Here is a 24,694-nt window from a genome sequence, read left to right as displayed (position 1 = left end):
AATGGACCAGGCATCCCTGTGGAATGCTTTCGGAAGAGTCACTAACACCTCACATAATTCTGCCCAAAAACAATTTTAAAAACTTCTCACTCAGCGGAATGTGGGCTATTTAGGTGAGTGGTGGATGTATCTGCCATTTAGCAGTGCCCACTTTGCAAAAGGCAACATGGACAGATATGTCTCTACCTGGGTGGTCCCAGAGCATCAAACCCACTTTACCCTTTTAACAGTCTCTAAAGTGCCCTGGACCATAATTTGATTCATTTTTTGTTATAGTTATTCTGAACTCCTGCCTTTCAAAATATAATTGAATAAATTTGCCTAACATTGAAACTGTATTTCCTTCAACCTTTTAAGATTAAATCAAACAGGAAATGCCACATGTCTGAGTGAAGTCTACAACAGGTGTAGCTGTTAGCGATGATGCTAATGACAACCTATAACCAACTGGTTGATAAGAAAAATAAGGGTTCCCACAAACCTTGTCAATTAAACGTTTTAAAAGTAGTCTGTTCCTACCTGGCAGAATATATCATGAATATTAGCATCAATCCAGTTGTGATTTTTGTTAAGCAGACTCTGCAATCACTTGTGTGCTACAGAGACACCACTTACCAAGCAAGGCTCTTTAGGGTAACTGAAGGATAGGACTGGATGGTCTTCAGAGATAGATGGGAGAGTTTAGGGTAACTGAAGGATAGACCCTCTCCTGGTCTTCAGAGATAGATGGGAGAGGTTTAGGGTAACTGAAGGATAGGACTGGATGGTCTTCAGAGATTAGATGGGAGGCCAGGTTTAGGGTAACTTAGGATAGGACTGGGGGTCTTCAGAGATAGATGGGAGAGGTTTAGGGTAACTGAAGGATAGGACTGGATGGTCTTCAGAGATAGATGGGAGAGGTTTAGGGTAACTGAAGGATAGGACTGGATGGTCTTCAGAGATAGATGGGAGAGTTTAGGGTAACTGAAGGATAGGACTGGATGGTCTTCAGAGATAGATGGGAGAGGTTTAGGGTAACTGAAGGATAGGACTGGATGGTCTTCAGAGATAGATGGAGAGAGGTTTAGGGTAACTGGGGTAACTGAAGGATAGGATTAAAAACAAACTAAATATAACTATTGTATAATACACTGTGTCTGTAAAATGTACATAGTATGTATAAGCTGGACTTAGAAGCCAAATAGTTGTTGTGCATTAGTTTCCTCCAATCAGGGAAGGGGTGGTAGGGTTAGTGGAAAACAAAGGAAAATATATGTTTATACATACAGTGCCTTTGGAAAGTATTCAGGTTTTTAGAAAATATTACAAATGTATATGTATTTAAACAGAAATAACTTATTTACATAATTATTCAGACCCTTTGCTATGAGAATTGAAATTGAGCTCAGGTGCATCTTGTTTCCATTGATCATCCTTGAGATGTTTCTACAACTTGATTGGAGTCCTCCTGTGGTAAATTAAATTGATTGGACATGATTTGGAAAGGCACACACCTGTCTATATAAGGTCCCACAGTTTGCAGCGCAAGTCAGAACAAAAATGTAATGACTTCTTATGACATTGTTTGCCAGACTGAACATTGTAAATCATATTTTTCCAAACTGCGTTACCCCCTCTAGTCAGCAGATGGCGATATGAGTTTTTCAGGTGATGCTTCTTGCGTGAAAATAAAAGAGAGCCGCACACTCTAGAAGCTCAAATGCAATAATTTAATTACCAACGTTACGAAAGCCAAGCTGTCTTCATCAGGGATGCTTCTTGCGTGACGTATAATCTAGTGGACGTGACAAAAGGCCTCTGATTGAAACACGCTGTGCTTTGCGAGCAAACCTAAAACCAAAACATTGAAGCTCTTTAGACCAATCTTGTGTATTTACTCTTAGGTAAACAGAATTATGTTCAAAACGCTATCTATTGGTTCATTTAAACGTAATTTGCTTGTTAAATTAGCAAATGTGTTACATTGATACTGTGTAACAGTAAGTATAACTCTAATCTGTCCCCTCGCCCATACCCGGGCGCGAACCGGAGATCCTCTGCACGCACACCACTACTTCGAGGTGTCAGAGCAAGTGACGTCACCAATTGAAACGCTACTTAGCGCTAAATAATACTTTTAAAATCAATTGGATTCTGAAGTATATTAAGAACCAGAACAGTATTTGGAATGTCTTGCCCTTAGTATTATTTGACTCTGTTAGTGGTTTAGAATTTTTGCTTTGATGTCATTTTAATGTTGATAAAATCCTAGTAAAATTGGCTAAATTCCATAAGCAGGCGATTTTAGCTTGGATGTTAGGTATAAACACAGTTTTCCCCCTCACATATATTTTCTATGGAACAACTAAGGTGGATATTGATCCAACCATTTCAAAAGTAATGACTGGGCTGATGGAAACAGGATATGCTTGTACACTTTAATAAATGCCGACAGACGATTTGTTACTTCGTTTGACAATTTGTTTGTCTTTTTGTGTCAGTAAAAATGTCTAAGCGAGAAATGGCTGTGGAAACTCCTTTATGCGCAAAGCTTTAAATAACAACCATCACGTCTTAATTAACTTGGTGTCACGTGATATGTTGTGTGGTCCTCCCACTACGATTCGGGAACCCATGTAGTTTATTAGGCTACAGATTAAATAAGTTATGAACTTCACAGGGTGGTGAAAGTGCATGTGATGAGCTTGATGCTCCTTTCCAATACATTTTGAGGGTCTTATTCTGGTGACATGATGATCGATGCTTGGTTGCCATTTGACAAATAAAATAATTGCTCTCACCCATAATAATCTCATCAATTGGGTAACAACGTTTATTCAACCAGTGGGAGGTTTGTAAATGCCCCCAGGAAAGTAAAACAAAGAACTCTTCATTGAGACAATGATAAACAGCAATCTGTGGGAGAGTTGTGGTGGATATTATAAAATAAGGATCTGCTGGAGTCCAAGTCAAACCAAGATTCTTTATTTCTGAGCTCAGAGAGAATAACAGAGTTACACAGCGCAGTGTAGACAGTCTGAATTCCTGAAGCATTGAGTGATTAGCACATATCTTTATAGTTTCCTGTTCCTGGGCGGGACTTTATTCATACAAGGACATAGGTGTAAATTGGTTTGCAACACAGAATGATAGTCCCAAGAACAGGAGCTTATAATAGGACAGTTTCACAAGGTTAGTCACATACTCAGTTATGTGGACACACATACAACTAACATTTTCCATTACAGAGTCTGAACATTTTCATGTCATTAAATCATCAGTGGGCCAACAATGCAAATGTCAACAATGGAACAAATGCATCACATCCAAATATAACTTGATTATCTGTAGTGCTGGAGGAATGACACACCCAGATAAACACACACAAAGAGTTTAAAAAAGGACCATTTAAACACATGGAATCTGATCTACTCTATATTCAAACTGACAGACTCCATATTCAATTCATGTTTTCTAATAGAAACAAACAAATATATGTTTGAGTATACTTTGTACAATTCACTTTCATCTCATAAAAACAAGTAAACACATTCTTAGTCAACAATATAAGACAACAGGAGCACTGTGTATGTTCTCTGATGAATTTTAAGTCAATGTGATGTGAAATATCAATATCAATATTACAAGTAATTCTTCTCTTTTGTGTGGATTCTCTCATGACGTTGAAGTGCCTGTGATGAGTAATATGTTTTCCCGGCCCCCCACAAGAGTCGCTGGTGCGCGATGAGACAAGGATATCCCTTCCGGCCAAACCCTCCCTAACCCGGACGACGCTAGGCCAAATGTGCGTCGCTCCACTGACCTCCCGGTCACGGTCGGTTGCGACAGAGCCTGGGCGCGAACCTAGAGTCTCTGGTGGCACAGCCCTTAACCACTGCGGCACCCGGGAGGCCCTCTAATGGGTTTTTTAAGGCTTCCCTAATTTGTTAAAATTCTTTGAACACTGGGAGCAGTGGTAAGGCTTCTCCCCTGTGTGTATTCGCTTATGTGTTTTCAGTTGACATAAGTGGGAAAAACTCTTTCCACACTGGTAACAGTGGTACAGCTTTTCTCCTGTATGTATACTTTCAACATTGTAAACATCTAACATTGTAAACGGCCAGGTAGGACTTCTCCCGTATGTGTATTCTCTCATGTATTTTCAGGTCCCTTAACTGGTTACAACCCTTTCCACACTGGGAGCAGTGTTAAGGCTTCTCCCCTGTGCGTATTTCCCCCTGTTGGTTCAGGTGTCCTTTCTGGTTAAAACTCTTTCCAGGACCTCGACTCTTTTCTATTTTTACCAATGACCATACAGTTTTTAAATTCCTCATCAATCCATGGAGCCTTAACAGTTCTAACAGTCAGTTTCTTAACAGGTACATGTTTATCAATAATTGGAAGAAACCATTTAATATGGTAAAAACAGGTAAACACATTGTCAGTCAACAATATAAGACAATGGGAGAACTGTGTATGTTCTCTGATGAATTTTAAGTCAATGTGATGTGAAATATCAATATACACGCTAAGAGAAGTCATTTCTCTCTCCTGTGTGGATTCTCTAAAGACGTTTAAGTGACTGTTATGAGTAAAATGTTTTCCCACAGTCTGGCCTTTTGTAAGCATTCTCCGCTGTGTGCAGTCTCATGTGTTCTTTCAGGCTCCCTAAATGGGCAAAAGCTTTGCACCCTGGGAGGAGTGGAAAGGCTTCTCCCCTGTGTGTATTCTCTCGTGTCGTTTCAGCCCCCATGACCGGTTGAAACACTTTCCACACTGGGAGCAGTGGTAAGGCTTCTCACCTGTGTGTATTCTCTCATGTTGTTTCAGCTCCTTTGACCGGATGAAACACTTTCCACACTGGGAGCAGTGGTAAGGCCTCTCCCCTGTGTGTATTATCTCATGTTGTTTTAGGTTCCTTAAATTGTTAAAACTCTTTCCACACAGGGAGCAGTGATAAGGCTTCTCTCCTGTGTGTATTCTCTCATGTTGTTTCAGTGTCCCTGAACAGTTGAAACTCTTTCCACACTGGGAGCAGTGGTAAGGCTTCTCTCCTGTGTGTATTCTCTCATGTTGTTTCAGCGTCCCTGAACAGTTGAAACTCTTTCCACACTGGGAGCAGTGGTAAGGCTTCTCTCCTGTGTGTATTCTCTCATGTAGTTTCAGCGTCCCTGAACAGTTGAAACTCTTTCCACACTGGGAGCAGTGGTAAGGCTTCTCTCCTGTGTGTATTCTCTCATGTAGTTTCAGCTCCCCTGAACAGACGAAACACTTTCCACATTGGGAGCAGTGGTAAGGCTTCTCTCCTGTGTGTATTCTCTCATGTAGTTTCAGGTATGTTTTCCGGTTGAAACTCTTTCCACAGTGGGAGCAGTGGTAAGGCTTCTCTCCAGTGTGTATTCTCTCATGTTGGTTCAGGCTATCTTTCCGGCTGAAACTCTTTCCACACTGGGAGCAGTGGTAAGGCTTCTCTCCTGTGTGTATTCTCTCATGTAGTTTCAGCTCCCCTGAACAGACAAAACACTTTCCACATTGGGAGCAGTGGTAAGGCTTCTCTCCTGTGTGTATTCTCTCGTGTTGTTTTAGGTTCCCTAAATTGTTAAAACTCTTTCCACACAGGGAGCAGTGGTAAGGCTTCTCTCCTGTGTGTATTCTCTCATGTTGTTTTAGGTTCCCTAAATTGTTAAAACTCTTTCCACACAGGGAGCAGTGATAAGGCTTCTCTCCTGTGTGTATTCTCTCATGTAGTTTCAGGTTCCCTAAATTCTTAAAACTCTTTCCACATTGGGAGCAGTGGTAAGGCTTCTCTCCTGTGTGTATTCTCTCATGCTGTTTCAGCGTCCCTGAATGGTTGAAACTCTTTCCACACTGGGAGCAGTGGTAAGGCTTCTCTCCTGTGTGTATTCTCTCGTGTAGTTTCAGGTATGTTTTCCGGTTGAAACTCTTCCTGCACTGGGAGCAGTGGTAAGGTTTCTCCCCCGTGTGTATTCTCTCGTGAGCTTTCAGGTGTGCTTTTTGAACGAAACACTGTCCACACTGGGAGCAGTGGTAAGGCTTCTCCCCGGTGTGTATTCTCTCATGAGCTTTCAGGTGTGCTTTCTGGTTAAAACTCTTTCCACAGTGGGAGCACTGGTGTCGTCTTGCTGGTTTGGACGTCCCTGGCTCTGGTTCCTCTGAGTTTGGTCTTTCTCCTGCCAAATACAGTGTTATTTTTACATTACTTATTTTATTCATCCTGTTTTACAAGTCAGAACACAAAAACCTGGACAGTTCTAGGACACTGAAGACACAGACGTCGCTGGATTCCAATTGAACAGGTGGTTCTAAATATATAACTTTCATAGCTGTATGATACAGAATGTGACCTACACTTCCTTAAACATAAAATAAATAAAGTAATTTTGTGTGGAAGTCCACAACTTGTTTTTACGTCGCAGATACAAAGCACATCAGTAACATCTCCCCGTTGTTGAAAGGGTTTGACACATTGCTGTTTAAATGGACCAATTTCTTATTTAGACATTCACAGATTTTCAACATTTTGATTATCGCTGATGTCATATTTTGGGTAAAGTAAAAAATAAGGTGAAATATTTGGGTAAATGTTCCTAAAACTGATAGTAACTACAATAAACAAAAATATAAACGCAACATGTAAAGTGTTGGATGTTTCATGAGCTGAAAAAAAAGATTGCAGAATTTTTTACATCCCTGTTAGTCAACATTTATTCTTAGGTTAGGATAGAAAACACAAAAGTTTCCAAAACTGTAAAAATAGTCTGTGAATAGAACATAACTGATATTGCAGGCGAAAGCCTGAGAAAAGTCCAATCAGGAAGTGACTCCCATTTTGAAGCCTTTGCGTTCCTATGCATCCCTATTGACCATTGAAAGGGATATCAACCATATTCCCTTTTTCTATGGCTTCCCTCATGTGTCTTCAGTCACTAGACATAGTTTCAGGCTTTTATTTTGAAAAATGAGCGTGAACGACAACATTGCGTCAGTGGTCAGGTGGTGGCTCTCAGATTGATTTGTGCGTAATAGACAAAGGCGGCCATTGTGCCTCTCGCTCCTCGTGAAAAGCCAATTGTCCCGGTTGATATATTATCGAATAGATATTTGAAAAACACGTTGAGGATTGATTATAAAAAACGTTTGCCATGTTTCTGTCGATATTATGGATCTAATTTGGAGGTTTTTTTCGGCGTTGTCGTGACCGCAACTTCCGGTGGATTTCTCAACAAAACGTGAAGAATAAACGGAGGTATTTCGGCTATAAAAAAATATCTTTATGGAACAAAATTAACATTTGCTGTCTAACTGGGAGTCTCGCGAGTGAAAACATCCGAAGCTCATCAAAGGTAAACGATTTAATTGGATTGCTTTTCTGATTTTCGTGACCAAGCTCCCTGCTGCTATCGATAAACTTACACAAATGCTTGTCTTGCTTTGGCTGTAAAGCATAATTTCAAAATCTGAGATGACAGGGTGATTAACAAAAGGCTAAGCTGTGTTTCACTATATTTCACTTGTGATTTCATGAATATGAATATTTTCTAGTAAGATTTTTTGTCCGTTGCGTTATGCTAATTAGTGTAGTTGATGACAATTCTCCCGGATCCGGGAGGAGTAGTTCCAAAAGGTTAAAAAACAATGCAATTAAAAACCTGCTGGCGGAATGTTGACAACATCCTGTGAAATTGCAGAGTGCAAAATATTTATTTATTTATTAGAAATATTTAACTTTCATACATTCACAAGTGCAAAGCTTAACTTCTTGTTAATCTAGCCACCGTGTCAGATTTCAGAAAGGCTTTACGGCAAAAGCAAACCATGCGATTATCTGAGGACAGCACCCCATCAAACAAACACATGACAATCATATTTCAACCCACCAGGCGCGACACAAACCTCAGAAATAACTATATAATTTGTGCCTTACCTTTGAAGAGCTTCTTCTTTTGGCACTCCAATATGTCCCATAAACATCACAAATGGTCCTTTTGTTCGATTAATTCCGTCGTTATATCTCCAAAATGTCCATTTATTTGGCGCGTTTGATTTAAAAAAAAACACTGGTTCCAACTCGCCCAGCATGACTACAAAATATCTAATACGATAAATGCTGTCCAAACATTTGAAAGAACTTTCCTAATCCAACTTTAGGTATTTTAAAACGGAAATAATCGAGAAAATTTAAGATGGGATAAACTGTGTTCAATACCGGATAAAAACAACGTGAAGCGCGTGACCTGGAGCGCGCATCAAAACATTAGAGAGCACTAGGCTGGACCCTCGTTCTGAATAGCCGAACTTCTTCATTTCTCTAAAGAAAAACATCAACCAATTTCTAAAGACTGTTGACATCTAGTGGAAGCAATAGGAACTGCAACCAAGTGCCACAGAAAAGTGCCACACAAAACCATTTGAAAACAGAGTCACCTCAACAACAAAAAATTCCTCCTGGATGGTTTGTCCTCGGGGTTTCACCTGCCAAATAAGTTATGATATACGCACAGACATTATTTTAACAGTTTTAGAAACTTTAGAGTGTTTTCTATCCAAACCTACCAATTATATGCATATCCTAGCTTCTGGGCAGGTAGCAGGTAGTTTACTTTGGGAACGCTTTTCATCCGGACGTGAAAATACTGCCCCCTATCCCAAACAGGTTATAAGGAAAGAAATTCCACAACTTAACTTCTAAAAAAGGCACACATGTTAATTTAAATGAATTCCCGGTGATTACCTCATGATGCTACAGTCCTCCTTTAAGACTCCATAATGTTTCATCATGAGATGCTACAGTCCTTCTTTAAGACTCCATAATGTGTCATCATTAGCTGTTACAGTCCTCCTTTAAGTCTCCATAATGTTTAGAATGTGTCTGGAAGCCCTACTCTATCTATTCTATTCTCATCCTTTTGGATTTAATAATATTTAATAATAATAATAACAATGTTATAATAGGTAATAACTAACTTTAATAACTATGGTTAATACCTGCCTGGCGCACCAACAAAATCTTCATATTTACACCCCTCTAACAATACCGCTACAGAATTAGCGTAGTAGGCCATGTAACTTAAGGTAATCAGAAATATTTAGGACTAACTTATTCCTTGCCACCCATTCTGAAACTAACTGCAGCTCTATGTTAAGTGTTGCAGTCATTTCAGTCGCTGTAGTAGCTGACGTGTACGGTGTTGAGTCATCCGCATACATAGACACACGGGCTTTACTCAAATGTCATTGGCATGTTGTTGGTAAAGATTGAAAAAAGTAGGTGCCAAACAGCTGCCCTGGGGAATTCCTGATTCTACCTTGATTTTGTTGTACAGGCTTCCATTAAAGAACACTGTGTTCTGTTAGACAGGTAGCTCTGGTGCGGCAGGTAGCCTAGCGGTTAGAGTGGTAGGCCAGTAACCGAGAGAATGCTGGATCGAATCCGAGTCGAATCGAGTCATTCTGCCCCTGAACAAGACAGTCCTAGACCGTCATTGAAAAAAATAATTTGCTCTTAACTGACTAGCCTAGTTAAATAAAGGTTACATTTAAAAAAAATAACTCTTTATCCACAATACAGCAGGGGGTGTAAAGCCATACGTTTTTTTCAGCAGCAGACTACGATCGATAATGTCAAAAGCCGCACTGAGTCAAACAAAACAGCCCCAACAATATTTTTATCATCAATTTCTCTCAGCCAATCAGTCATTTGTAAGTGCTGTGCTAGTTGAATGAACTTCCCTATAAGCTGAAAGTCTATATTTGTTTACTGTAAAATAGCATTGTATCTGGTCAAATATTTTTTTCCAAAAATGTAAGGGTTGATAACAGGCTGATTGGTCAGCTATTTAAGCCAGTAAAGGGAGCTTTACTATTCTTGGTTAGTGGAATGACTTTAGCTTCCCTCCAAGCCTGAGGGAACACACTTTCTAGTGGGCTTAAATTGAAGATAATGCGAATAGAACTGGCAATATCGGCCGCTATTATCCTCAATCATTTTCCATCCACGTTGTCAGACACCATGACAACATGTCATTGTTGATTTTTTTCGCCCAAAATTTCATTGAAGATGCTCCAAAGCTTTTTACAATCATTCTTCATGTCATTTATCTGTTTCATAGTGTAGTTTCTTCTTTTTATTCAGTTTAGTCACATAATTTCTCAATTTGCAATAGGTTTGCCAATCAGTTATTTAGCCAGACCTATATGCCATCTCTTTTGCCTCCCTCTTCATCATACCATTTTTAAATTCCTCATCAATCCACAAGAATTTAATAGTTTTTACAGTCATTTTCTTAATGGGTGCATGCTTATTAGTAACTGGGATAAGCAATTTCATAAACGTGTCAAGGGCAGCGTCTGGTTGCTCGTCATTACACACCTCGGACCAACAAATATTGTTTCCATTGTTGAAATCGGCTAAACTTTGAACATGGAGACATTAAAGTAGTGATAGGAAGTGAAAGAGACTGGGTGTTATGTCAGAAGTTAATGGTTCTCTGAAGAAAGACAGGTGGCTTTGGAATGTGTTGGGTGGACGAGAGGAGAGCAAAGTGTGAAACAGGGGAAACAAACATCTGTGGATTAGATGAAGGGGAGGTTGAGGTCAGGACAGATTCTCATCAGGGAGAAAGGTCTGGTATCCTGTTACTCTCTTTACTCTCTTCCTGTGGAACCATAAGATGTAAGGATTGGAGAGAAGGAGTGTCTTAAGTGAGACATATCTGGATGGAACAAATGTTGGGTTGTCTGAATTACAGATGTACAGAACCTTTGGGAATAATTCAACTTGGTTAAAGCTTCTCTAGTGTCCGTGAGTTATTTACTGTGAAAGAAAATAACCTAACAACATCTCAACAACATAGGAATCCCCACAAACAATTGTATGATCTCTTATATAGAACATTAGGCCCAGCCATTTGGAACTTTGGTTGTCCTAGATATGACTACTATATTGTGATCACAACAGCCGATGAATTTGGATACTGCTTTCAAACACATTCCTGCAGCAATAGTAAAGATATGATCAAAATATGTTGATGATTCAATTTCTGTACTGTTTGTAACTACCCTGGTAGGTTGATTAATTAATTAACAGTGTCTTGAGTTTAGTTTGCCTGTTCTACAGTCTTGTAAAGATAGGGGGGTTGACTGGGACAGGCAATGTACCATCCATAATGTTTTATGGAAACGTTTTTGTAAAACAAGCACCTTATATCAGGTCATCTTGAAACTTTCCCTCTAAAGGTAACTTTCATCAAGGTTTTATATGGTCTATTGGTTTCTCTCTTTTCATTGGCAGAATCCTTTTTCAGTGTTATGATATTCATAACATCCATATCCACCAGTCTATCTTCCTGTCAACTAACAGAACTCTGCTGGTTGTCCTGGTAACAGATACCGGTGGGCAGATTGTATATTATTTGTTCAAACTGAACTACAGCACTTACTTTGATGTGTCAAATCTGATCCTTTCCTCTCTTCTCCTCCTCCCACAGTTCCACTCAGCCCCGTTGTTTTCCTGCAGTCCACCAGCAGCACAGACAACCTCTTCCTACCCAGCAGTAAGGTGCTACCGGGAGAGGCACGACACGAGGACTCGGGGAGTGAGGAAGGGCTAGCGTTGTCCTGGTAACCATAAAGAGGGGACACACAGACATATCATTATGGATGCTGATGCCACTGTTGACATAAAGTGCTTTACAGAAACCCAGCCCAGACCCAGACTCAGATAGAGCAAGCTGTATGCTAGACCAGATCAAGCTGTACCATCTGGTGTTCTGATCTGGAGAGACTCTTCACTGCCTCGTCAGCATCAGGATGTTGTTGAGGCTCCCCAGAGGATCCACCATAGTCATGTCTCTCTCCTGTGTGAATGAGAACATCAAACAGATGGTAAACTGATGACCATCTATTGCAATCATAGAGTCTTACAAGAGGCATGCATATGTCTAAAATGGCCACTTTCATCATGATTTCCTAAAATAGTGTTTGTGACGCAAATGTTAAAGGGTCGTTCCACGAAATGGGTGGCTTTTGCGTCCCTTTGTTATTTTAAGTAGAAAATATTCACCAATATTGAATTTTAAAAGCCTGTTATATTAGATGAGGGGAACTTTAATATAGACCACATGGAGAATTCAATACATGTACATTAACATGGTCTAAAACGTCAATCTTTCAGTTTTATGTTGGCTAGCAAGCTACCGACGAGGTTGAAAGAGTTGACGCCTTGTTGTTCCTGAAGAATCGTCCCGTCCAGTCCATTATACGTCACGCAAGAAGAGTCAACTGAAAGACGCACATCGCCATCTGCTGACTGGAGTGGGTAACGCAGTTTGGAAACAATAGTTACTACACTTTTTGTATTGGAAAGAACGTCATAATTATTTAATAATAAGCTGATACATTTTCTCTTCCAAATAATACGTAACAGCTGCTCCTTCTACATGTGACCATACTCTTCCCTTAAAGCCACGCTCTATAAGATACAAATCATCCTGTAAACAACAGAACAAATGCATCACATGCAAATAGCACTTGATTATCTGTAGTGCTATACACTGGGTAGACAAAACATTAAGAACAGCTGCTCCTTCCATGACTTAGAAAGACTAGGTGAATCCAGGCTAAAGCTATGGTGACTGATGTCACCAATTAAATCCACTTCAATCTGTGTAGATGAAGGGGGGAGACAGGTTAAATAAGGATTTTTAAGCCTTGAGACATGAGACATGGATTGTGCATGTGTGCCATTTAGAGAGTTAATGGGGAAGACAAAATATTTAAGTTACTTTGCACGGGGTATGGTAGTAGGTGCCAGGTGCACCGGTTTGTGTCAAGAACTGCAACGCTGCTGGGTTTTTCAGCTCAACAGTTTCCCATGTGTACCAAGAGTGGTCCACCACCCAAACAGTGGTGGTTTGTGCCGTTTAAGATGAGGCAGGACAATTTGTTTTTTCATGAGCATGGCCTTAATTCTATTACAGCATATTGGACGACTGTCATTCATATTTCACTCACCCTGTTCAATGTAACAGCAATAGGTTTAGGCTACTACATGATACTCTAATTGTCCCTATACCCATCATGAGGTAGCAACCTAGCCTATGAATGAAAGTTTAGAATGTAGGTTCACACAGGTCGAGAGAACATTTTGAGATGACAGACAGTGACACAGACAGACAGTGACACATTCAATACTGCCTTGCACACTCTCGCCTGCATCTAGCTGAAATAGAGATATCACTGGACAAATTCAGGTATGTTTATCCCCGTTTTCTTCCATTTAAACGTTTGTCAACAGAATCGGCGGAATGAATACACCCCTGATCGTGCATAAACACAGTTCACTTTCATTACAGACACGTTGTATTCCTTTTTGCATCTATGTGCTCTCCTCTTATCACCTTCTCCCTTTGTTTCTGTACTTCAATGCACAACACATCAGCTGTATGTGACCAGGAGAAAAAACCTTTCCAAGCCAAACCATTTCATAACTGAAACACACAGCTTACATTGTTGTCACCATATTAGCTAAAATAACATCATAGTCAACAGAGCTAAGAGAACTAACTCGTTAGTAAACCTGCTACAATCATGCAATAACGTTACAGTGTACAGTCAGTAAGCAGTTTAGCACTTACCTTGGCGGGTCCCAGTGGCAATAAATTAGTAAAACCAAAAGCTTGCCTCGACTTGGAAGAGTTCCAGTGTTGAGTTGGATAGTCATAGCCAGCTAGCTAACATAACATCCCTTTGTTTGAGCCAAGTGTTTGAGTAGACTAAACTAGATAGCTGCATTTGCTAGCTAAGTAAGTGAAACTGAAAGTGGAAAATAAATGACGAAATATCTCTCTCTCGCTTCTCCTTCATTTTGGAATAAAATAATTTGTTCAAAACTGTTCAACTATTGTATTTTTCTCTCTTTTAGTCAACTACTCACCACATGTTATGCACTGCAGTGCTAGCTAGCTGTAGCTTATGCTTTCAGTACTAGATTCATTCTCTGATCCTTTCATTGGTTGGACATCATGTCAGTTCATGCTGCAAGAGCTCTGATAGGTTGGAGGACGTCCTCCGGAAATTGTCATAATTACTGTGTAAGTCTATGGAAGCCTTGAGAACAATAAACCTCCTAGGTTTTGTATTGAAGTCAATGTACCTGGAGGAGGATGCAAAATAGTATGTTTTAATAAATTATTTGGTGACGTGATTATATTTAGTATAGTTTTATCTAAAAAGGACCACTTTTAAATATTTTACCATTTTAATTTTTCTGAAAATAACTGAGGACGATGGTTCTCCCCTTCCTCCTCTGAGGAGACCCCACTGCACCCAAAGGACACCCAGCCAACTTGACACAATTGTGGGAAGCATTGGAGTCAACATGGGCCAGCATCCCTGTGGAACACTTTCGACAGCTTGAAGAGTCCATAACTCAATGAATTGAGGCTGTTCTGAGGGGAAAAGGGGAGGGTCCAACTCCATATTAGGAAGTTGTTCCAAATGTTTTGTATAATCAGTGGATATATCTGCCATTTATCCAAAGGGATTTACAGTCATGTGTGAAAACACTTTACATATGGGTGGTCCCAGGAATCAAACCCACTACCCTGGTTTAACAAGCACTATACTCCACCAACTGAGCTACAGGACCACAAGGAATGATCAAGGAATGACGCAGATAAACACACACAGCCTGAGTTTCAAAAATATAATTGAATCAAAGACCGTAACATTGAAACTGCATATTTAGTTACAATCAAATATTATTTGTCACATGCGCTGAATACAACAGGTGTAGATCTTAACGTGAAATGCTTACTGACAAGCCCTTAACCAACAACGTAGATAAGAAAAATAAGGGTTAAGAAAATATTCCCCCCCCAAAAAACGTTCAAAAAAGTAACACAATAAAAAACTAAAACGAGACAAAATACAGGAGGTACCAGTACAGAGTCAATGTGGAGGCTATATACAGGAGGTACCAGTACAGAGTCAATGTGGAGGCTATATACAGGAGGTACCAGTACAGAGTCAATGTGGAGGCTATATACAGGAGGTACCAGTACAGAGTCAATGTGGAGGCTATATACAGGGGGTACCAGTACAGAGTCAATGTGGAGGCTATATACAGGGGGTACCAGTACAGAGTCAATGTGGAGGCTATATACAGGGGGTACCAGTACAGAGTCAATGTGGAGGCTATATACAGGGGGTACCAGTACAGAGTCAATGTGGAGGCTATATACAGGGGGTACCAGTACCGAGTCAATGTGGAGGCTATATACAGGAGGTACCTGTACAGAGTCAATGTGGAGGTAATATACAGGTGGTACCAGTACAGAGTCAATGTGGAGACTATTTTCAGGCGGTACCAGTACAGAGTCAATGTGGAGGCTATATACAGGGGGTACCAGTACAGAGTCAATGTGGAGGCTATATACAGGGGGTACCAGTACAGAGTCAATGTGGAGGATATATACAGGGGGTACTGGTTCAGAGTCAATGTGGAGGCTATATACAGGGGGTACCAGTACAGAGTCAATGTGGAGGCTATATACAGGGGGTACCAGTACAGAGTCAATGTGGAGGCTATATACAGGGGGTACTAGTACAGAGTCAATGTGGAGGCTATATACAGGGGGTACCAGTACAGAGTCAATGTGGAGGCTATATACAGAGGGTACCAGTACAGAGTCAATGTGGAGGCTATATACAGGAGGTACCAGTACAGAGTCAATGTGGAGGCTATATACTGGGGGTACCAGTACAGAGTCAATGTGGAGGCTAAATACAGGGGGAACCAGTACAGAGTCAATGAGGAGGTCAGTCATCAAGAGTGTGAGGCTATATACAGGGGGTACCAGTACAGAGTCAATGTGGAGGCTATATACAGGGGGTACCAGTACAGAGTCAATGTGGAGGCTATATACAGGGGGTACCAGTACAGAGTCAATGTGGAGGCTATATACAGGGGGTACCAGTACCGAGTCAATGTGGAGGCTATATACAGGAGGTACCTGTACAGAGTCAATGTGGAGGTAATATACAGGTGGTACCAGTACAGAGTCAATGTGGAGACTATTTTCAGGCGGTACCAGTACAGAGTCAATGTGGAGGCTATATACAGGGGGTACTAGTACAGAGTCAATGTGGAGGCTATATACAGGGGATACCAGTACCGAGTCAATTTGGCGACTATTTTCAGGGGGTACCAGTACAGAGTCAATGTGGAGGCTATATACAGGGGGTACTGGTTCAGAGTCAATGTGGAGGCTATATACAGGGGGTACTAGTACAGACTCAATGTGGAGGCTATATACAGGGGGTACCGGTACAGAGTCAATGTGGAGGCTATATACAGGGTGTTACGGATACAGTTATCCTGTGTGTGTGTGTATCCTGTGTGTGTGTTTCTTTTCTCTCCTTCTCCCCTCACAGGTGAAAATCATCACTCCCCAATCAGTCAACAATCAATCATCAATCAGAAGACACACCTCCTCCTATTTCCTACCCTATCACAGTTCCTTCCCCATGGTTTAAAAACCCCATCATTTGTTTGTTCGAGAGCTCAATCTCTAGCTCAATCTCTAGCTCAATCTCTCGCTCAATCTCTCTGTAAATGCCATGTCTGTAGGTCTCTGTGTTTCACTCTCGCTTTGTGTCTTAACCTCTCTTTTGTTTAAAGCACCTCCATAGCACGTTGTCATCACCTGTGAGTATTGTTTTTGGTTATGGTGTTTGTTTGTTGCTGTTGGGAAAAGGGGGAAACCAAGACAAGTCGCCCATGGGCATACACTACCCGTAGGTGAACTTTGTTAAAAACACTAGTTAGAACTGGGCGGACCACCCACTGTATTTTTGGTTAGTTAGTTAGCTGTTGTTAAAGTAGGCTAGTCTAGCTTAGGGGTGTTTTTGAATACTTATTGTTTCTTTCCTTGGGTCCAGCTCAGCCCCTTTTCCTGCTCCCCCCATTACCGTGTGTTTATAAATAAACCTGGAGTTTGACGGTAGATTTCTGTTGTCGTGGTTATTTCGTTCACACTTTTACTTTGTCACAATAATAATTTGCATGAGTTATGTTACGGGTCTCATTACCATCCCCCCTAGACTGTCAGGCCAAAAGGGATTCGTAACATAAGTGGGGGCTCGTCCGGGATCTGTCATAACTGACACCCATAGATTGTTGTAGTGGTATAGTTCAGTGTTGAGCGTCATAGCTGAAGTAGCATTAGTGTTTGCTATTTTCTTTGGCACTTGTGAAGTAGTGTGAAATGACTACTTTTGATTTGAGATCCTTTTTGGATAACCCTTCGTGGGAGGTTTTTGACAAATGTCGTAGAGTTGATTTAATGACCTTGGCTGACCATTATTCAGTATCGATTCCGCAGAGTTTAGTTAAGGCGGAGGTTAAACGGCTAGTATTAAATGTATTGTTGGAAGAGCAGGTGCTTGTGTTACCGCTGCCTGAGCCTACTACCCCTGTAGCGGATGTTGCTGCTCCTGTGAGCCCATTGGTGTCTGATAATGAGGGAGAGGCTAAAACACCAGCCACATTGTCCCGTTTTGATCCACTCTCCCCACTGTCAAATGGTGATGCCAGGAGGGATGTCCGTTTAGCACAGTTCCAACTGGAGGTGGAAGAGAGAGCCCAAATTAGGCGAGAGACTCTCCAGTTGGAGATTTGTAAAATAGAGGCAGAAAAAGAACGAGAACAACAGCATTTGGAGATAAAATGTAAAAAAAGTGAAAAAAAGTGTAAAATTGAGGCAGACAGAGAACAAAGGCAGTTGGAGTTCAAAATGCGCCAGATGGAACTGGAGGCAGAGACAGCGAGGCTAGCCTCCGGTCCTACTGTGTCTGTTTGTGAGCCGTCCTCACCTACTGTGTCCTCAAACACGTTTGACATTAGTAGGCAGATTGCCTTAGTACCTTTGTTCAGAGAGTCAGAGGTTGACTCCTATTTTTGTGTATTTGAGCGTATAGCCGTAGCATTGAAATGGCCTGAAGAGGTATGGTGCCTATTACTTCAGTGTAAATTAACTGGTAAAGCCCAAGAGGTTTTGTCAGCGCTACCTCTGGAGGACAGTTTGAATTATGAAGTGGTCAAAGCTACTGTTCTTCGTGCCTATGAGCTTGTGCCTGAGGCATACCGACAGAGATTTAGGTCTCATAGAAAGTCTTCTAGTAAGACTTATGTGGAATTTGCTAGAGACAAGGGAAATCTGTTTGATAAATGGCATGCTGCTAGTAAGGTAACTGATTTCAACTCTCTCCGGGAGTTAATCTTGTTGGAAGAGTTTAAAAATTGCTTACCCGAACGCATTGTAGTTTACCTAAACGAACAGAAAGTATCCTCCCTGGCAGAAGCGTCTGTGTTGGCAGACGAGTTTGTGTTGACGCACAAGAGTGTGTTTTCGGCTCAAACTGAGAGTAGAGCCACTGAGTTTCCTACCGTTAGCCCTAGTCGGCCAGCAGTAGTATATCAAGCACGCCAGAAGAATGAGCGTCCCTGTTTCTATTGTCATAAAGTAGGACATATGATTAATGATTGCTTCCTGCTTAAACGCAAACAAGGGATGCCTCTTCGTGCCAAGCCACCAACAGGTGTTGCTCTAATTCGTACGGTTGTGAGGTCTGCAACAAAACAGGTGCCTCAGGGTAACTGTAGTTTGAAAGTCTCAATCCCCGACCGCAGTTATGAACCATTCATTTTCGAGGGGTTTGTGTCCCTAACGAATGACGAAGCGTCTCAGCGACCGGTAAAAATCCTTAGAGATACTGGTGCGGCGCAGTCGTTTATATTGTCTGATGTGTTGCCCTTATCTGACGATACATATTGTGGTTCCAGTGTGTTAGTGCAGGGTATTGAAATGGGTTTTGTCCCAGTGCCATTGCACTTTGTGAAAGTACACTCTGAGTTAATCAGTGGAATATTCAGAGTGGGGGTACGCCCTATGTTGCCAGTGAAAGGTGTGACCTTTATAATGGGTAACGATATTGCCGGAGGAAAGGTAGTACCCGTATTGGAAGTATTGGATAAAAGTGACCACTCTCTCTCGAATGAGCTGGCACAGAGTTATCCACATGTGTTCCCCGCTTGTGCTGTCACTCGTGCTCAGGCACGACAAGAGTGTGACGTGATAGATTTGTCAAACACTGTTCTGTTCAAAGAGGTTGATCAAGAAGATGGATTGTGTGATACCTCTGAGAAGCTGATCACCTCTGACAAACAGCCCAGGAAACAAGCAAAGATCGTTGAACTTATTGCTGATGCAATACAGTTACCAGTCACTCGTGAGCAGCTGATTGCTAACCAAAAGGTTGACAACAAGCTTGCTAAATGTTTTTCTAGTGTTGTCTCATTGGAAGATGTGAAGAAGAAGAACGTGGCTTACTTCATTGATGGTAATCTCCTCATGCGTAAATGGAAATCCCACGTTGACGCGGATGGAGATTGGAATGCTGTTTACCAAATAGTGATTCCTACAGCCTTTCGACAAAATGTGTTATCCCTTGCTCATGATCACCAGTGGTCTGGTCATTTAGGAATCACAAAAACTTATGATCGGATCCTTCAACATTTCTTTTGGCCGGGTTTAAAACAAGATGTGGCTCAGTTCTGTCGGACATGCCACACATGTCAGATAACAGGAAAACCAAATCAGGTTATTCCTCCCGCTCCTCTTTGTCCCATACCTGTCATAGGTGAACCATTCGAGCATGTGGTGGTTGATTGTGTCGGACCGTTACCGAAGACAAAATCGGGTAACCAGTTTTTGTTAACGATAATGTGTATGGCTACAAGATACCCCGAGGCCATTCCTCTGAGAAGGATTACAGCCCCGGTAGTGAGTAAAGCCTTAATAAAATTCGTCACGACATTCGGATTACCTAGGGTGGTACAAAGCGATCAAGGAACCAATTTCCTATCCAAGCTCTTCAGGCAGGTGTTAAAATCCTTGTCAATTACACACCGTGTGTCAAGCGCCTATCACCCAGAGTCTCAGGGTGCACTTGAAAGATGGCATCAGACACTGAAGTCTATGCTACGTAAATATTGTTTGGAATCTGAGAAAGATTGGGATGAGGGAGTTCCTCTAGTTTTGTTTGCTGCTCGTGAAACTGTGCAGGAGTCCCTAGGTTTCAGCCCGGCTGAACTGGTGTTTGGTCACACAGTGAGAGTACCAATGAAAGTCCTTAAAGAACAGTTCTTGTCCCAAGAGTTGTGTACCAGAGATGAGAATGTGTTGGACTACGTTAGTCGCTTTCGTGAGCGCCTACACCAAGCTTGTGCTCTCGCAAAGGAAGCTCTGTCTTCCACACAGAGGAGCATGAAAAGACACTATGATAAAGAGGCTGTTTCTCGTCCACTACAGCCAGGTGACCAAGTACTGGTGTTATTACCTGTTCCAGGATCTTCACTGTCAGCTCGTTTCTCGGGTCCTTATTTAATTGAAAAGAAAATAAGTGAAACTGACTATGTGCTTCAAACTCCTGATAGACAACGCCAATCTCGTGTGTGTCACATTAACATGTTGAAAGCTTACCACACCCGACCCATCACACAGTTAGAGAGTTCAAAAACAGAGGAAGGTACTGCTGTCTCCTCTGCTACTACTGCTATGATAGTGGACTGTCATATTGATGATGTTGATGGCTTAGAGTTGCGCAATACTCAGCAGCAGTGTGTTAGATTGCCCAACTCAGAAATGCTGCTGTCTATCCAATCCGGTCTGGTTCATTTAACGGATGGACAGGCCAATGATATTGTGAGGCTACTACACAGTTTTCCATGTCTCTTTAACCTCATAGTCCGCCCCATCCCGCATGCGGTATCGTTACTACAGCCTCAAGCTCATTACCATAACGCAACGTTAGCGATTTCTAAAAATCGCAAATGAAATGAAATAAATATGCCTGTTCTCAAGCTTATCCTTTTCTTAACAATCCTGTCGTCTCAGATTTTCAAAATATGCTTTAGAACCAGAGAAAATCACTAATTTGTGTAAGAGTGGTGATAGCTAGCTTAGCATTAGCGTTAGCATTTAGCACGCAACATATTCACAAAAACCAGCCAAGGAATCAAATAAAATAATTTACCTTTGAAGAACTTCAGATGTTTCAATGAGGAGACTCTCAGTTACATAGCAGATGTCCAGTTTTTCCTGAAAGATTCTTGTGTAGGACACATCGTTCCCTTTTGTTACTATGCATTTGGCTACCGAAACTAACCGAAAATTCAGTCACCTACATGTCGAACTTTTTTCCGAATTAACTCCATAATATCGACTGAAACATGGAAAACGTTGTTTGAATCAATCCTGAAGGTGGTTTGTCATATTTCTCTCCATTGAAAGCACCGTCCTTGTATCCTACTTTGTTCTGAGATGTGACTGGAAAAATACTGGGAGTTGATTTTTGCGCACCGAATGCCACGCAGACACCAAGAGGGACACTTGGCAATTGTAGTCTCTTATGGTCAATCTTCCAATGATATGCCTACAAATACGTCACAATGCTGCAGAGACCTTGGGGAAACAAGAGAAAGAGTCCGTTCATTCCTGTCGCATTCACAGCCATATAAGGCGATCATGGAAAACGTAGCCTCAGAAATCCTGTGCATTTCCTGGTCGGTCATACATCTTGGTTTTGCCCGAAGCATTTGTTCTAAGGGACTCACAGTGAAAATCTTTGCATTTCTGGAAACGTAAGACTGTCTTCTTTCCAAAACTATCAATTCCAAGCATATTCGAGCATCTTTTCGTGACAAAATATTGCGCTTAAAACGGGCACGTCTTTTTATCCAAAAATGAAATACTGCCCCTAGAGTACTAACAGGTTAATGACGTTCCTACTCGCACAAATGTGTTGGAACATGACATTAATGTTGGAAATGCTACACCTATCAAGCAACACCCATATCGTATCAACGCTTCCAAGAGGAAGATAATGAGGGATGAGGTGAGATATTTGTTGGAGAATGACCTGGCTAAGCCAAGTTCAAGCCCTTGGAGTTCTCCTTGCATTTTGGTTCCTAAACCTGATGGTACGTCCAGGTTATGTACGGATTATCGAAAGGTAAATTCTGTCACAATGCCAGATTCGTTCCCGTTACCCCGACTGGACGACTGTATCGACACTATTGGTGCTGCTAAGTATGTAACTAAGTTAGACCTCTTAAAAGGTTACTGGCAGGTTCCGTTAACTTCACGTGCTTCTGAGATTTCTGCCTTTGTGACCCCAGACAACTTCCTACAGTACTCAGTCATGGCTTTTGGGATGCGAAATGCACCAGCCACTTTCCAACGACTGGTTAACTCCGTATTAGCTGGCGTTCCTAATTGTAGTGCATACCTTGATGACCTAGTGATTTATTCGTCTGAGTGGACAGATCATGTTGACTCGCTAAGGGTAGTATGTGAACGGTTGGCAGCTGCTTCTCTAACCCTGAACTTGGCAAAGTGCGAGTTTGGGAAGGCTACTGTTACCTATCTCGGTAAAGAGGTTGGCCATGGACAGGTGCGCCCTGTTGATGCCAAGGTCTTGGCTATAACTGCATTCCCTGCACCTACCACCAGACGAGAGCTACGCCACTTTTTAGGGATGGTTGGCTACTACCGTAGCTTCTGTAAAAATGTCTCTGCGGTAGTTGCTCCATTGACCGATTTGCTTAGTCCGGCTAGATCATTTGTGTGGTCCCCTGATTGTAAGAGAGCTTTTGAATCAGCGAAAGCACTCTTATGTAGTACACCTGTACTTGCTGCTCCAGATTTTGAACAACCATTCAAACTTGAGGTAGATGCTAGTGCCAGAGGTGCTGGTGCTGTTCTACTGCAGCAGGACAAGAGTGGAGTGGATCATCCCATTTGTTATTTTTCACGTAAATTTAATAAATGTCAAACAAACTATGCGACAATAGAACAAGAAGCTCTTGCTTTGTTGTTGGCTCTGCAATACTTTGAAGTATATATTGGTTCCAGTGCCCTACCCGTGATTGTATATACTGACCATAACCCCTTAGTTTTTCTCCACCGAATGTACAACCAGAACCAGCGCCTTATGCGTTGGGCGCTGATTGTACAAAATTATAATTTGGAGATCCGCCACAAAAAGGGTTCTGATAATGTGTTGGCAGATGCTTTGTCTCGTGTGTGAAAATGATTTCTGTATGTTTTGCAAGGTTGTTGCTTTGTTGTGAGTATTCATTGAAATACTGTAGTCGCAACCCCTAGGGTTGCTCTTTTAAGGGTGGGAGTGTTACGGATACAGTTATCCTGTGTGTGTGTATCCTGTGTGTGTGTTTCTTTTCTCTCCTTCTCCCCTCACAGGTGAAAATCATCACTCCCCAATCAGTCAACAATCAATCATCAATCAGAAGACACACCTCCTCCTATTTCCTACCCTATCACAGTTCCTTCCCCATGGTTTAAAAACCCCATCATTTGTTTGTTCGAGAGCTCAATCTCTAGCTCAATCTCTCGCTCAATCTCTCTGTAAATGCCATGTCTGTAGGTCTCTGTGTTTCACTCTCGCTTTGTGTCTTAACCTCTCTTTTGTTTAAAGCACCTCCATAGCACGTTGTCATCACCTGTGAGTATTGTTTTTGGTTATGGTGTTTGCTTGTTGCTGGTGGGAAAAGGGGGAAACCAAGACAAGTCGCCCATGGGCATACACTACCCGTAGGTGAACTTTGTTAAAAACACTAGTTAGAACTGGGCGGACCACCCACTGTATTTTTGGTTAGTTAGTTAGCTGTTGTTAAAGTAGGCTAGTCTAGCTTAGGGGTGTTTTTGAATACTTATTGTTTCTTTCCTTGGGTCCAGCTCAGCCCCTTTTCCTGCTCCCCCCATTACCGTGTGTTTATAAATAAACCTGGATTTTGACGGTAGATTTCTGTTGTCGTGGTTATTTCGTTCACACTTTTACTTTGTCACAATAATAATTTGCATGAGTTATGTTACGGGTCTCATTACCATCCCCCCTAGACTGTCGGGCCAAAAGGGATTCGTAACACAGGGGGTACCAGTACAGAGTCAATGTGGAGGCTATATACAGGGGGTACCAGTACAGAGTCAATGTGGAAGCTATATACAGGGGGTACCAGTACAGAGTCAATGTGGAGGCTATATACAGGAGGTACCAGTACAGAGTCAATGTGGAGGCTATATACAGGGGGTACCGGTACAGAGTCAATGTGGAGGCTATATACAGGGGGTACCAGTACAAAGTCAATGTGGAGGCTTTATACCGGAGGTACCAGTACAGAGTCAATGTGGAGGCTATATATAGAGGAGGCTATATACAGGAGGTACCAGTACAGAGTCAATGTGGAGGCTATATACAGGAGGTACCAGTACAGAGTCAATGTGAGCAAGTCTTCTTCTTTTTGGTGTCCTTGAGTAGTGGTTTCTTTGCAGCAATTCGACCATGAAGGCCTGATTCACACAGTCTCCTCTGAACAGTTGATATTGAGATGTGTCTGTTAGTTCAACTCTGTGAAGCATTTATTTGGGCAGCAATTTCTGAGGCTGGTAACTCTAATGAACTTATCCTCTGCAGCAGAAGTAACTCTGGGTCTCAATAAAATGCAAATGAATTACTTAAAAATCATTAAATGTGATTTTCTGGATTTTTGTTTTAGATTCCGTCTCTCACGGTTTAAATGTATCTATGATAAAAATTACAGACCTCTACATGC

General features: G+C 41.6%; 1 protein-coding gene across 1 annotated transcript in view; it reads right to left on the bottom strand.

The window, feature by feature from the left end:
* Positions 1 to 2,948: 2,948 nt before the first annotated feature.
* LOC135570085 (zinc finger protein 883-like) overlaps positions 2,949 to 24,694 on the bottom strand; it is a 76,774-nt gene continuing 55,028 nt past the window's right edge. The window contains exons 2-4 of the mRNA XM_065016149.1: positions 11,758 to 11,855; positions 11,439 to 11,616; positions 2,949 to 6,170 (exon numbers count right to left, since the gene is read on the bottom strand). Of these exons, the coding sequence (XP_064872221.1) occupies positions 4,648 to 6,170; positions 11,439 to 11,616; positions 11,758 to 11,855 (1,799 nt within the window). The 3' untranslated portion in view covers positions 2,949 to 4,647. The remainder of the gene's footprint in view (positions 6,171 to 11,438; positions 11,617 to 11,757; positions 11,856 to 24,694) is intronic.

The sequence above is a fragment of the Oncorhynchus nerka genome, unplaced genomic scaffold (genome assembly GCF_034236695.1).
Source record: "Oncorhynchus nerka isolate Pitt River unplaced genomic scaffold, Oner_Uvic_2.0 unplaced_scaffold_1114, whole genome shotgun sequence".
Taxonomy (NCBI): Eukaryota; Metazoa; Chordata; class Actinopteri; order Salmoniformes; family Salmonidae; genus Oncorhynchus; species Oncorhynchus nerka.
The sequence above is the reverse complement of the archived record's forward strand: the minus strand, read 5'-3'. Positions and strand labels throughout refer to the sequence as shown.